Source organism: Erpetoichthys calabaricus, chromosome 13, assembly GCF_900747795.2.
Source record: "Erpetoichthys calabaricus chromosome 13, fErpCal1.3, whole genome shotgun sequence".
In the NCBI taxonomy this organism is placed as follows: domain Eukaryota; kingdom Metazoa; phylum Chordata; class Cladistia; order Polypteriformes; family Polypteridae; genus Erpetoichthys; species Erpetoichthys calabaricus.
Window position 1 is genome coordinate 4,948,673 of NC_041406.2, and position 14,591 is coordinate 4,963,263.

Below are 14,591 nucleotides of genomic sequence, written 5' to 3' on the forward strand. Positions count from 1 at the left end.
CGTGACTCCCTGCGAGACAGCAGTGCTACCGCTCCGCCACCGTGTCACCCCCATGTGTGTAATTATTAACAGTATTCATTATTTAAATGAAATTAACGATTTATCAGTAAAATGTAACATACATACTTTAATGCATTTCATCATGAAAGTGATAAAGTATAAATTTAAAATTCTAAATGTGCAGAGAGTTGGAATATCATACATTTAATGTGTTCTGTGTGACGATTGCTGCTGTCAGGTCAGGAGGAAGCCCCAGAAAAAACAGACGGCACAAAAGATGGTATGTGAGACTTTTAAAATGTATCGTGTCATTGCGATCAGGAATATGCGATGCTTGAATATAAAAGCACCACCAATGACTCTATATGTCTGCATTTTGCTTCACCACATCGAACCATTCATCAAACATCGAAGCGTGCACACCGATCCTGTAGGATCCTCAAAGCAGCTTTCTGTCATGTCGATAGTAAACAGAGACTCTGACGTCACATTCCCACTTTTAGCACACTGCGCCCACCCCGACTTTTTGCTGGTACTGCAACTCGCACATGTTAATCTCTGAGGACCTGCTCAGAGGACGCATCAAATGAACACTGGGAACGCGTGGCAGCCATGATGCGGCCGCGTTCTGAGTGTGAATTATAAACGAGCCCTTACATCTAACCACCATCAAATTACCATGGAAACCTGAAACTCTATTCTTCCATCCAGTAACTCTCATCCTCCTTGAAAGTGCATCATCACACGTTGATGTCCTCCAATGCCTGACCTTACACAGACAAGTAACAGTCCTGAATTCATTGAACATAGAAATGACTAATGAATGATGACACACAGAACCAGAATTACAACTAGGTGACGCCGTTACAACTTTATGCTGGAGTCTGCATGTACTCTCAGTGTCCATATTCTAGCAAGATCACTTCCTCGTATAACCCAAAACAAAAAATTCTAATGTTACTGGTCCTGGTTTGAGAGTCTGCTGTTATGTCAGCACTGTGATGGACTTTAGGTTTCTTCCTGCTTAGGGGCTATGGGGTAGTATAGTTAAATGCACATAAACTAGCAGCAATTAAAACATAAATAAACTTTGTCAAAGTGGGCTTTCACTTTTTGTCCGATTGAGCCCACCAGGATTTGGTTCCTATAGGCAGGTGTGAATATTCCATTTCAGCTTTGGGGTGAGCCAAAAAAAATACAAATCCCGGTGTATCTCAAAAGAATGGCCTGGGACCAGTTCTGCTCAGTAACTGGTGCAGTTCATTTTCAGAAAATGAAATCTAGTTGCATTACTCAAATAAATGTAATTCATGATGTGCTGTGCTCGAGTAGCAGCCTCCTTTTACTTTTGACAAAATATTTTAGCAACCAAAAACATTAGGTAAATGAGGCAACAAATAAAAGAATTAGTGATATTTTTCTTTGTATCGGAGAGGGTAGCGACATCCAATACCGCCCATTATGTATTATTTATGTGCAGTACAATGTCTCTGCAGCAAATGTCTTTTATTTTTCAGACACTGCCCTGGCACAGTACTCGCGTATTTACTCTAAACACTTGAACGCTTCAGGGCAGGCTGCTCTTACTGGAGGACTGAAGAAGGTCAGAATTATAGTTTTGCTATCGTGGCGCCTTGCTGGCAAAGTGTCAGAGAACTGCTGAACTACTATAATTTGAGTTTAATTCAGCTACGAGTTTGTTTTTAAAGTAGTAAACACAGAGTATGTGATAATCCACTCTATGCATCCAGAGCCACACTTACATAGCTTGCTTATTTAATTCATGTCTAGATGAGTTAAGTGATTTTTTTGCTCCCCATACTTAAATTTGTTGCTATTACAGTGAAAACAAAAATGTACCTGACCTGGCACAACTTCCAGTAGCAGTGATTTGTGCAAAGCATTGTGGGTAAAAGCTGCAGCTGTGTACATCACTCTGCTGATCTGCTAGTCAACACAAGTTGACGTAATTTATCTCAATGTCAGTTTAATTCAATAAACATTGTTGTAAATTGGAACTGCATAGGAAAGTTTGCAAATTTACTTTTCAATTGGAGGTTGTGAAAATGAACACAATATACTTTATGAAAATAGAATTTTTTCAGACAAACTTCCTTGAAAAATAAGTGTGCCAAATTTCAACAAAATCAGCAGACTGTTTTGAATGAACCGACAGACAGACAGACATGACGACAACAGTTAGTACTTTTCACATTAAATGTGAACACCCCTAAAAAGAATATCAGAGCACTCCCGCATTTGTTTCAGAAGCAGAAATGCTGGTTTGGGTATTGTCACGAGTGTGCGCATGGGAGGCAGCTTAAGGGTTCTAGTGCATGTAGTTACTCGTCGAGCCAGGGGTTGGCACAGTTTTCTGATCCTTTTTCTCTTTCTCACGCTGCAGATCGGGTGACTGAAGGCCCTCTCATCACCGACGTCATCTCCAGTGTCCATCTTCCTTCATAACCCGGAAAATCAGTGACACCTACTGTTCATCACTTCTGTTTGGATTTGTGTTTGTACAGACATCTCCACAACTAATTGGGAGTCTATTTACACCAAAAAACCTGTCAAATTATACGCGTTTACCAACAACTCTTTATCCGTTGTTCTTTGTGTCATTTTACAGTATCTTTAATAAGTGTGCCAAATTTCAACAAAATCAGTACACTGGAAGCGGAGTTGTTTCGTGAGGTCAGACGAACACAATGGTGACGAGAGGTGCTTTGTCAGTTGCAATACACCTAGAGTTTGAAGGGAACTGGGTTCAGATGAAATTGCTTAATTCTATAGACATATTCTTTTTTTTTCAAGCTTTAATAACCTTAGTGTTTCAAACTAAATCCTTACACTAGAGCAATGACCTCTCAAGACCATGAGGATTCCACAATTATTTCACAGTCTGGTACTATGTGAAGCATTAAACAATCGGTAAACTGGACGATACTTACGTTTTCGCGGTGACATCAACATATTGTCCAGGACGAAAGTGAGCAGCATATAAAGGAGTGCCTGTAAAAGAAAAAGTATACGGAAAACATAATCAGCATCTTTTTTCTGAGACAAACACACAAAAAAGGATCAAACAGAGTACAACAAGATGGGCTGTATAGTTTGTCAGTAATCTAGATATCCTTGCAGACAGTATAAGACGTCTCCGGACAACAAGGAATAAGGAAGGTATGAGGAATATAATACAGTCATATGAAAAAGTTTGGGAACCCCTCTCAGCCTGCATAATAATTGACTCTAATTTCAACAAAAAAAGATAACAGTGGTATGTCTTTCATTTCTTAGGAACATCTGAGTACTGCAGTGTTTTCCGAACAAAGATTTTCAGTGAAGCAGTATTTAGTTGTGTGAAATTAAATCAAATGTGAAAAGCTGGCTGTGCAAAAATGTGTGTCCCCTTGTCATTTGGCTGATTTGAATGCCTGTCACTGCTCAATGCTAATTACTTGCAACACCAAATTGGTTGGATGAGCCCATTAAGCCTTCATAGAAAGGTGTGTCCAATCATGAGATATAAAGGTATTTAAGGTGGTCAATTGCAAGTTGTGCTTCCTTCCATTTGACTCTCCTCTGAAGAGTGACAGCATGGAATCTTCAAAGCAACTCTCCAAAGATCTGAAAACAAAGATTGTTGAGTCTCCTGGTTTAGGGGAAGGCTACAAAAAGCCATCTCAGAGGTTTAAACTGTCAGTTTCATTTGTAAGGAATGGAATCAGGAAATGGAAGGCCACAGGCACAGTTGCTGTTAAACCCAGCAGGTCTGGCAGGCCAGGAAAAACCCAGGAGCGGCATATGTGCAGGATTGTGAGAATGTTTACAGACAACCCACAGATCACCTCCAAAGACCTGCAAGAACATCTTGCTGTAGATGGTGTATCTGTACATCGTTCTACAATTCAGCGCAATTTGCACAAAGAACATCTGTATGGCAGGGTGATGAGAAAGAAGCCCTTTCTGCACTCACATCACAAACAGAGTCGCTTGTTGTATGCCAATGCTCATTTAGACAAGCCAGATTAATTTTGGAACAAAGTGCTTTGGACTGATGAGACAAAAATTATTATTATTAGTTATTTGGTCAGAACAAAAAGTGCTTTGCATGGCGGAAAAAGAACACCGCATTCCAAGGAAAACATCTGCTACCTACTGTTTGATAGATAGATAGATAGATAGATAGATAGATAGATAGATAGATAGATAGATAGATAGATAGATAGATAGATAGATAGATAGATAGATAGATAGATAGATAGATAGATAGATAGATAGATAGATAGATAGATAGATAGATAGATAGATAGATAGATAGATAGATAGATAGATAGATAGATAGATAGATAGATAGATATGAAAGGCACTATATCAAAGATAGATAGATAGATAGATAGATAGATAGATAGATAGATAGATAGATAGATAGATAGATAGATATGAAAGGCACTATATCATAGATAGATAGATAGATAGATAGATAGATAGATAGATAGATAGATAGATAGATAGATAGATAGATAGATAGATAGATAGATAGATAGATAGATAGATAGATAGATAGATAGATAGATAGATAGATAGATAGATAGATAGATAGATTTTACATACACACACAGAGAGAGAGAGAGAACGATAGATAGCAGGTGCCATAGAGGAAGGACAGACATCCTGGCCGGGATAATGGAGGGATTCTTGCCTGGACAGGCCATAATGGATGAACTAAGCAGTTCACTCCCCAGTATGACGGTGTTCCTCAGGGTTGAACCCGATTAAAATACCCACAGGATGGCATGGAAGTTTGAATCCGGAATCGTAGCCCTGTCAGGGGGAAGACTGCCCAGGTTTCCACATGACCCGGAAGTGCCCTGGACTACCTAGAAGTGACATCGGAAGCAGTTTTAGGGTTGGATTTAAAAGAGGGCCTGCTGCTTCACTGGGAGGAAGCAGGCAACACTCTACAGGAGATGGAAGGAGACTATTTATATTTGTGTACTGTGGCTGGTAATTGTATTGTATATTGTAAAGAAAAAACTATTATTTGAACACCTTGTGGTTACTATATATAAATCATGTGAAAAAGTAAGAACACCCCATTGAAAAATTTCACAAAATTGATTTTGTTGCATAAATGAATGACAAGAAACGTTTTCCTTGTGTGTTTATTCAGATAGGTCACCATTATCTGTAGGTACTGTTTCCATGAAGTTCTACTGTTTGTCTGTTCAAATCTGTTGAAAAAATCAGCAGTTCCAATGGGGTCTACTTACTTCACAAGACTGCACACACATTTTTTTTCCTGATTGTCTTAGTTAAAGCTGTTTCTTATAAATGCATTTAAAAGGTATACTAATAGTATTTTATTTATTTTCTTCTTACATATTTATTAATATAACAATGTGCCTTACCTGGTTTCAGTATAGCATTGTCTGACACTCTGAAAATTGATATTTTCTGTTTTGGTGGTACTCCTGCATTCCGAAAGATCTCCATTGAATCCTCCGTTCTCTGCAGTAAACACATTTTGGTTTGAATTCAGGATGATTTTACATGAGCCTTCTAGTTGAACTAATTAAGTTAAATGCAAAAATATACACAACTCAACTAAAGCCACGGTGATGGTTTAAACAAATGTAAAATATTGCGGTTGTCACAAAAACATTTTAATGTTTGTCATAAAAAGAAGTGAGTTATATTTATGATTTTTATTTTCACCTTCAAACAGGCAAGTACAAACAACCTCCAATGAGCTCACAAAGAAAGGACTTTGGGATAATTAGAACTAAGAGTACCAAGAACATCAAAATGTCTTCAAGGAAGTAATTTATTATCGACTCTTAATAAGCCTAATAAAACCAGCATTGTCAAGCCTGTTTGGTTACAAATACAGTAACATTCTAGAAACCCCAAAAATGTAGAAAAATACATTCTTTTCATCAGAACTTAACATACTTATGAAAGAAAGAAATAAGGGACAAATTTGAATCTGCTCACATCTTTATGCTTCAGCAGCATGTCATATTTATATACATAACTAATAAGGCTGGTGTTTTTTACACAATGACTACCAGAGTCAGATTGTGCTTAGGACAGTTGCATCTATCAGCATGTTCTGCTTTTTATTTTATGCAACTCAGGAACCTTCTTGTGCAATAAATGACCGGGGAAGTGTGGACATTAGGGATATGGCTTTTGGTATTCTAAGTGCAGTAGTTGGGGGGGAGCAGGGTTAGGGTTGGAGGCAATCACTTTAAAGTGAAATCAATGAGTTGCATGTTTAAACATTTTTGGTTGTTTGCGCAATACACACTGAATGGTTATTACAAAGGCACATCAAAAAAATTAAAAAAGATTAATTAAATGATTATAAATGAAATTCACAGCACAAAAAAAAAATCCAAGATAACACACCAATTTCTGTCTCTGTTAATGATACTTACATGAAAGGGCGATACATTTTTTCCGCCAACATATAAAGCTGCTACTTTTCCATCATAATCTTCTTTTGCTACATATTTAAGTACATGGCAGTCTTGTACCTGCACAAAATATAAAAAGAACCTTAATTGAACAAAGATTTATTTATTTATTTACATTAGTACCTTCACAACACACTTTGAATGCCTTCAATAAGAAATGTAAAGATTGTGTCTATATGATTATTTCAAAGCAATTCCAAGGGTACACTGTAAAAAATGTTAGTAAAAATTAACAGTAAAAATACTGTAAATGGTGAAAGTAAAATACCGTTTCTGAAAAAAAGGAAATTTACCTTATGTTCTACTGAAAATGAGCTGTATATCTTAAAAAAAACATTTCATTATTATTTTTTTACAGCCAAGTTCTGTAAAATCGATATTTTTCTACCTTCAAAATATGCTACATACCATTTACTGATACATTACAGTTACGCTGAAAAAATCTGTTAATTTTACAGTGTAAAACTGTTAAATGGCGAAGGTAAACAACTGTAAAATGGTAAAGTGCTGTTTCGGTAACACTGAAGTTATGATATTTGCATAAGGACACACCCCCTTTTACCATATTGTTCCCAGTGAACCGCCTACTTTTGAACAGTAAGGGAAAAAAAAAAAACAAAGTTAGCGGACTTGTTTATCCCCACGTGCTGAAGGTTTTTTGAGGTTATGGAAGCTGATTTATAGTGGGTTACACCTGAATGACAGACCGCGGACACCACAAAAGTAAACTTTACTTCTCCACCAGACAATTTGCCGTAACTTCCTTAAACATTGAATTGTTTTCAATATGTATAACCAGTAAACCCCCGATTCTCTAAAGAATCGCAAATGCAAGAATGGCAATCAGTTTCTATTCCCTCTGATATTTGGAGGAATGACAAATGATGGAGGGTGGGAGCGTCCTGGTACAGTGGATTAGAGCAAGTTTAGTTTACAGGTTGTGTTGTTTGGGCGCATCCATGCGGTCTCGTTTTTGTTTCTTTTTATCCATGCGGTCTCGTTTTTGTTTTTCTGTGGCTGTGTCGTTAGGTAGAGGTTACCGTTATGTGATTCAAATATGCCACACTGACTGCTGGCACAGTGGATTACAGCAAGATTAGTTTCCAGGTTGTGTTGTTTGGGCACATCTATGCGGTCTCATACAGGTTGTGTTGTTTGGGCACCACCTACCGACTCTGGGGCGCTCTGGTGCATGCGCCTCGGTGCATCCTGCGTCTGCCGTCCGTGCATATATTTTTGTAGTCTTTCTTTTTGGATCCGTGCCTCTTTTGCATCTGGTGTTTCAGAAGCGCATTGAAGGTGCCTCTGTTCATTGTTTTTATCCATACGGGCTCGGTTTTGTATTTCTAATCGTTGAGCTCTTTGTTTTTGGAGCCGTGACTCCTTTGCTTCTGCTGTTTCAGAGGCGCGTCGTAGGCGCCTTCGTTCATTGTTTTTATCCATACGGGCTCGTTTTTGTATTTCCGTTAGTTGAGCTGTTTCTTTTTGGAGCCGTGACTTCTTTGCTTCTGGTGTTTCTGAAGTGCGTTGTAGGAGCCTCCATTTATTGTTTTTATCCATGCAGTCTCGTTTTTGTTTCTCTGTGGCTGTGTCGTTAGGTACAGCTCTTACTTTTAATACTGAATTACCTCTATGTGATTCAAATATGCCACACTGACTGCTGGCACAGTGAATTAGAGGAAGTTTAGTTTACAGGTTGTGTTGTTTGGGCGCATCCATGCGGTCTCGTTTTTGTTTCTTTTTATCCATGAGGTCTCGTTTTTGTTTTTCTGTGGCTGTGTCGTTAGGTAGAAGTTACCGTTATGTGATTCAAATATGCCACACTGACTGCTGGCACAGTGGATTAGAGCAAGTTTAGTTTCCAGGTTGTATTGTTTGGGTGCATCTATGCGGTCTCGCACAGGTTGTGTTGGTTGGGCGCCACGTACTGACTCTGGGAAGCCGCTGGGTTTGACTCTGGGGCGCTGAGGTGCTCTGGTGCATGCGCCTCGGTGTGTCCTGCGTCCGCCGTCCGTGCATATATTAAACTGTCTTTTAGTAATATAGATTAAATTGTACATGTTTCCTATTGGTTGTTGTTAGTTTACTGATGCAAACTGTGTAGTGGGGTTTGATCACGACAACACTTTCTAATGGTTTATTAATTGGCAGATTTCTTACTGTACATGGATTTCTGGTTATGGTTAAACATTCTCTTCTGTCAGAATGTGTTGTATAGACAATTATTTACTACAAAGGTATACCGTAAACCTACAAATACTGTTACAGTATTTATTATGGTAAAATTCTGGCAACCCAGCTGCCAGTTTTTTATTGTAAAAATAACATTTTTATAGACCCAAAAATGTTGTCTTTTTTTTTTTTTAACAGTAAAATTCTGGCAACCCAGCTGTCAGTACTTTACCATAAATTTAACATTATTTATTTATTTAATTTATTTACAGTGTAGGTCAGAGATAAATGCCCACTATGCCAATTAGGACCAAGAAGGCTTGACGATAGTTCATAAAATTTCCTTGCCAAAGGGATAGCAAAATACCCCCAAATCAGGACAGATTGTTATTATTTTAATGGTGAGGTCTAGGAAGACTGTCGGAGGCGGTCATCATCCTCCAGCCTACAAAATGGTAGCACACAGGTGGTCAAGTAAAACAAGTAGAACCATAACCAGAATATGTCCTACGGACCCGGCTATTTAAGGACTTCACAAGGGTCAAAAGTGCAGGGACACCATACCATGGGCCAGGTGAACATGTAGACAAAGTGGACCACAACTGTGTCCAAGTTACAAGAGCATGCGGGATGGGGTCTACGCCTTCACTAAGAAACCCAGGGTTAGGTTAAAGGCTCACTGGAAGAGGAGAGGAATAGGCCTTGAGAGACTAAGAGACGGGCGGTAAGAGGAATTGCCCTTTCCCGTGGTAACAGACAAATGACAAGCTATGAAACTTGCACTTCTTTTTGAAGAACAAACTTACTCATTTGTGTATATTCTTGACTTCTTTTGACATCAGCAGTGCTCCACACATGGACTTGAGCTTCCCGAAACATTATGTAAGATCCATTGTAAAAAAAATCCAGGTGTAATAATGGATAGTGATTTTAAATTACATAAACTCAGTAATACTAGGGTGTTGTACCTTGTTAGCCAATATAGATGTAGTGAGAAGTCAAGCAAAATGACACCTTTTATTGGCTAACTAAAAAAAGAAGAAGGGGTCTGAGTTGCCTTGAAAGCTTTCATATTGTAATCTTTTTAGTTAGCCAATAAAAGGGGTAATTTTGCTTGACTTCTCACTATAAACTCTGTAACTAAAGCTAGTTTCATTCAACTGAGGCTTTTGTCTAAAGTTAAGCCCTTCTTATCACTTCACGATTTAGAAAGGGTTGTACATGCTTTTACTGCATCCCGGACTTGACTACTGTAATGCACTTTATGTTGGTGTCAGCCAGGCTCCTATCTCACGTTCACAGTTAGTCCAAAATGCTGCAGCTCATCTTTTAATGAGTGAGAACACATTGTCCCTGAGCTAGCCTCCCTGCACTGGCTCCCAGTTTGTTTTAGGATTTTAAAATTTCACTGTCTGCTTATAAAGTACTAAATGACCTAGCTCCCTCTTACCTCTCCGAACTTTAACAATTATTAGGTTACTCAGGTCTACTGATCACTTGCTTCTGGTGGTCCCTAAATCAAGACTAAAGTGTAGGGGAGATTGTCCCTTTGAAGTTGTAGCCCTCAGACTCTGGAATGGGTTGCCACTTCATGTTAGGCTGGCCCCTACTTTGTCTATTTTAAATCACTACTTACGACACATTTCTTTTCCTTGGCTCTTAATTAATCACAAGAGATGTGTCTGTCTATGTTACTGTCTTATAATAATAATAATAATTCATTACATTTATATAGCGCTTTTCTCAGTACTCCGAGTGCTATCCACTGGCTTATTGTCTTTTGCAGTGTGTTATTCGTGGTTGTATAGCACTTTGGTCAGCTATTGTTGTTTTTAAATGTACTGTATAAATAATTTTGATATATTGTAGGATATCTTAGAACAGTATTTAGCAAGTATCAGAAAATCAACAGATGGATGATTAGTATTTGTTCAGAAATGGAGAGCCATAAGGAGGGTGCCCTCTTTTTTTAAAAGGGAAAGATATAAAAATTTATAAATTACATTCAATGTGCTTTCAACCTATAGAGAACAAAAATGTTTTTTAAACTAGGAGACAGCTTATTCCCTGACCAATGACATGCTTAAACAACCCTGTGCATGTGTATGTGAAAAGACAAGCTTCTGACAGTGAACAGCTTGTGTGATAGGCGTCTCCAAGGACAGTAAGCGGAGTAAGCAATCTCACTTTAAACTGTGAAGACAAGACTTCGAAATACAGTACTGACAAGTCGAGTGGCAGAAAGAAAATAAGGAAAAAAAAAACCTGGAACCACCTCCTGTCTCAACGTATTCAGAAATTAAAACACAGAACAAGTAAATAATTGGAGAAATGGAATCTGCGCAGCTCTTAGACTGTGCTTGAAGCTGTTGTCCTGTGAGGCAGCAATCACACAAGCTTTTGACTCTTAGAAGATTTTCTACTGATTCTGTTGGGACTTTGAGTCCTGAACCTGTCAGACTTGCCAAGTTCCTTCTGATGGTGTAGAATACTGCACTCACTGACACCTTGGCTTCCTTTGTAATTTTTTCTACAGATAGGGCCTAAACTTTTAAGGGTTATAACGATCTGTGTCGGCCTTCCTTTGGTGATTTCCTTCTTGCGTCAATGATAAGAATGTTACAGAGCAATGTTGTCCAAATTATGTCTTCAGAAGGTGTTACAATGCTGTTTTTATACAGGCAACGGGGTTTGTAAGTAATCATCAAAAGTTAGGACATCTACAGGAATTGTCTGCATCAACATTTAAAGCATAACTTATACTGCAGAAAAGTTATAAGTTGTTAATTCATTACTTGTTCCCTGAAAAGTACGGTTTGTATTACTTTGAAAATTACATTATTTTTCAGTTTTTGAATCCTAAACTAGGCAGCTTACCACATACCTTTGTACCACTTCATGTTATTATTCATTGGCCTCGAATGGCTTAAATTTCAATAAAAACTGGAAAAAAGGGGTGTTCTACAACTTTTGACTGGTAGTGAATACACAAACACGCTTTGAATATACACATACTAGGGGGCTCTGCCCCCTGCTCGCTTCGCTCGCCAACCCCTGGTGTTGTGAATTTACAAAGAGCGTGATGTATGAATGAGATATAGCATAGTGTGAAGGTGTAGATGACGCATATAGGAAGCAAATAAAGTTGTCTATGTCCAAAAACGGGCTCAGAGAGGTAGATGCCAACTTTGTCTATGGTTTGTCCTTGTGATTTGTTGATGGTCATGGTCAAGGCAGGTCTAATGGGGAACTGTCGCCGTTTAAGTGTAAAAGGTAATTCCAGGTCAGAAGTTGTAAGGTAATTGTAGGAATTAGAACAGTATTGTTAGCATGTGATTCTGTAAGAAGTTTTGCTTTAATAACATTGTGTGGCATGGTGTTGACGTCTAAACGTGTACCATTGCATAAACCCTGTTTAGTGTTAAGGTTTCTTAATAGCATGATTATTGTTCCATTTTTAAGGCTAACATTGTGTTGTGGTAATCCGGCTGGGTTAATAGTGTTCAAATATTCTAAGGGGAAATTAAGATGGTCATTGTCGTCATCAGAGTCAACTTTGTCAGAGCTTAAAAAGAGCTGTGCCACTCCAGGAAGTAATGAAATGACCTGGTTACTAATGTGATCAACATTAATATATTTTGGACATAATACAGTTCGTTGTGTTAAAAGGGGTATTTGGTGTAATGAGATTGTTGTTCCAAATATCTCCGTAACTCTTTTGAAAGCAATGCCAATTGTCTGCGTATTTTAAGGTGGATTGAAGAATAGCCGAGTCCATGGCATGTGGAACAATAGCTAAGCACTGTGTAAAATCTCCTCCTAATAAAAGTACCTTTCTTCCAAAGGGAATATCATTATTCATCAATGTTTGTAGAAGTTTATGAATGGTGTTGAGTAAGTGACTGGATGCCATTAGATGCAAAAGCAAATGAACTATTGTAGGATCTAATGCAGTTCATAAAGTTTTTACTTTCAGGTACTGCGTTAGTTAGAAGCTTCTGTAGATATGCAGGAAATGAATGTAAAGGAGGCAGTTTAATTTGACCCTTTTGACAATAACGTGTAAATTCATTACTTGTATTGCCAGTTGTTTCTTTAGGGAAGTTAAGTGAATGACAATGATTGCAAATGACATTCATTAATCCCAATGAATTTTCATGAATAGTGGACTCATTATTGAACGCGTTGTGAGCTAACTGGCGCAATCGTTTAGCAGGTGTCTGTCGTTGATGTCCTTGACGTGTATGTTTTGTCTGTGCCGTTTGAGAGGCGCGTCGTTGTATGTGCAGGATTTGGGACGTGCTATTCTGGAGCTGTAATCGATTTGCCTGTGCTGTGTGAGAAGCCCGTTGCAGTTTACGGCGTTAATTGTTTGTATTGAGCCTTGCCCGTTTTTGTATGTCGTTTAGTCGTCCGACATGTATTTTTTTTTTTCATGCGGGTTCGTGTGTTTGGTACCGTCACTCAAGCCGTATCGTTTTGTACCCGTGAGCGTGAATTCATGACTTGTTTGTTCTTCATCGTTAGAAATATGGATAAGTAATAAGGAGGATCGTACTCACTGTTAATATGGAGCCTATTCTGTGGTTGAACGGTTAATAGTGCATCAGTGTAATGAGATCGACCTATGCTGCATAATTTGAATGTGTTCAGATGACGTATGTTTAATACGGACGGTTCGTTCAGTAATGGGGTTTTGTGTCTCATTTCTTATTTATGTTAGTGTGGTCGTGGGTCCGAGCTGTGCCACTCCAGGAAGTAATGAAATGACCTGGTTATTAATGTGCTCAACATTAATATTTTTTGGACAGAATATAGTTCGTTGTGTTAAAAAGGGTATTTGGTGTAATGAGATTGTTGTTCCAAATATCTCCGTAACTCTTTTGAAAGCAATGCCAATTGTCTGCGTATTTTAAGGTGGACTGAAGAATAGCCGAGCGAATGACATGTGAAACAATAGCTAAGCATTGTGTAAAATCTCCTCCTAATAAAAGTACCTTTCCTCCAAAGGGAATATTATTAATCATCAACGTTTGTAGAAGTTTATCAATCGTGTTGAGTAAGTGAGTGGATGCCATTAGATGCAAAAGCAAAAGTAGTATTGGATGTAATGCAGTTCATAAAGTTTTTACTTTCAGGTACTTCGTCAGTTAGAGGTTAATAGTGCATCAGTGTAATGAGATCGACCTATGCTGCATAATTTGAATGTGTTCAGATGACGTATATTTAATACGGACGGTTCGTTTAGTAATGGTGCTTTGTGTCTCATTTCTTATTTATGTTAACGTGGTCGTGGGTCCGAATCCTGCTTTTTGTGTATGTTTCGTGTGCTATGTCCGTAGTCTGTCCCGTTTTGTTTTCAATGGGTTTGTGTGGCGCTCGCGTCTGACTTTTTTTTTTTTTTTTTTGTGCTAGGGGGCGTTGCCTCATTTCTGTGTCGTGGGTCTCAATTCTCTTCTTTGTGTGTGTTCCGTTTCGCGTCTGACTCCTTTTTTCTGTGTGCTATGGGCGCCTCATTTCTTATTTTACGTTGCTTTGCATCCGGTTTCTGTTGCTTAGAAGGGGGGTTTTGTGGGGGCGCTTGCGCAGTACGTCTTTTGCGGCTACGGCCCATGGCCGGATGTCCCTGCGTCCATCCGGTTTACCATTCTCGGTTAGTAATATGGATGTACATACAGTATTATATTTTCTTATGTACACACACTGATCAGCCACAGACAGGTGAATGGAAGAGGAACTGTGGAGAGCGTTCTGACAAACTGCATCACTTTGTGGTTTGGGACCAGCAAAGCCCATGAGCGCAAGGCTCTGCAGCGTGTAGTTAGGACCGCTGAGAGGATCACAAGGGTCTCCCTCCCCTCAATCCAGGACATCTTCATAGAGCCTACACCATTGTGAAAGACGTCTCTCACCTGTCGCACACATTGCTTGACCTCC

The 14,591-nt window shown here is 38.7% G+C and overlaps 1 protein-coding gene across 1 annotated transcript in view; it reads right to left on the bottom strand.

Moving 5' to 3' along the window:
• Positions 1-14,591, bottom strand: part of mrpl3 (mitochondrial ribosomal protein L3) — a 145,480-nt gene that overhangs the window by 68,590 nt on the left and 62,299 nt on the right. The window contains exons 4-6 of the mRNA XM_028817903.2: positions 6,444-6,542; positions 5,412-5,511; positions 2,952-3,012 (exon numbers count right to left, since the gene is read on the bottom strand). Coding sequence (XP_028673736.2) covers positions 2,952-3,012; positions 5,412-5,511; positions 6,444-6,542 — 260 coding nt within the window. The remainder of the gene's footprint in view (positions 1-2,951; positions 3,013-5,411; positions 5,512-6,443; positions 6,543-14,591) is intronic.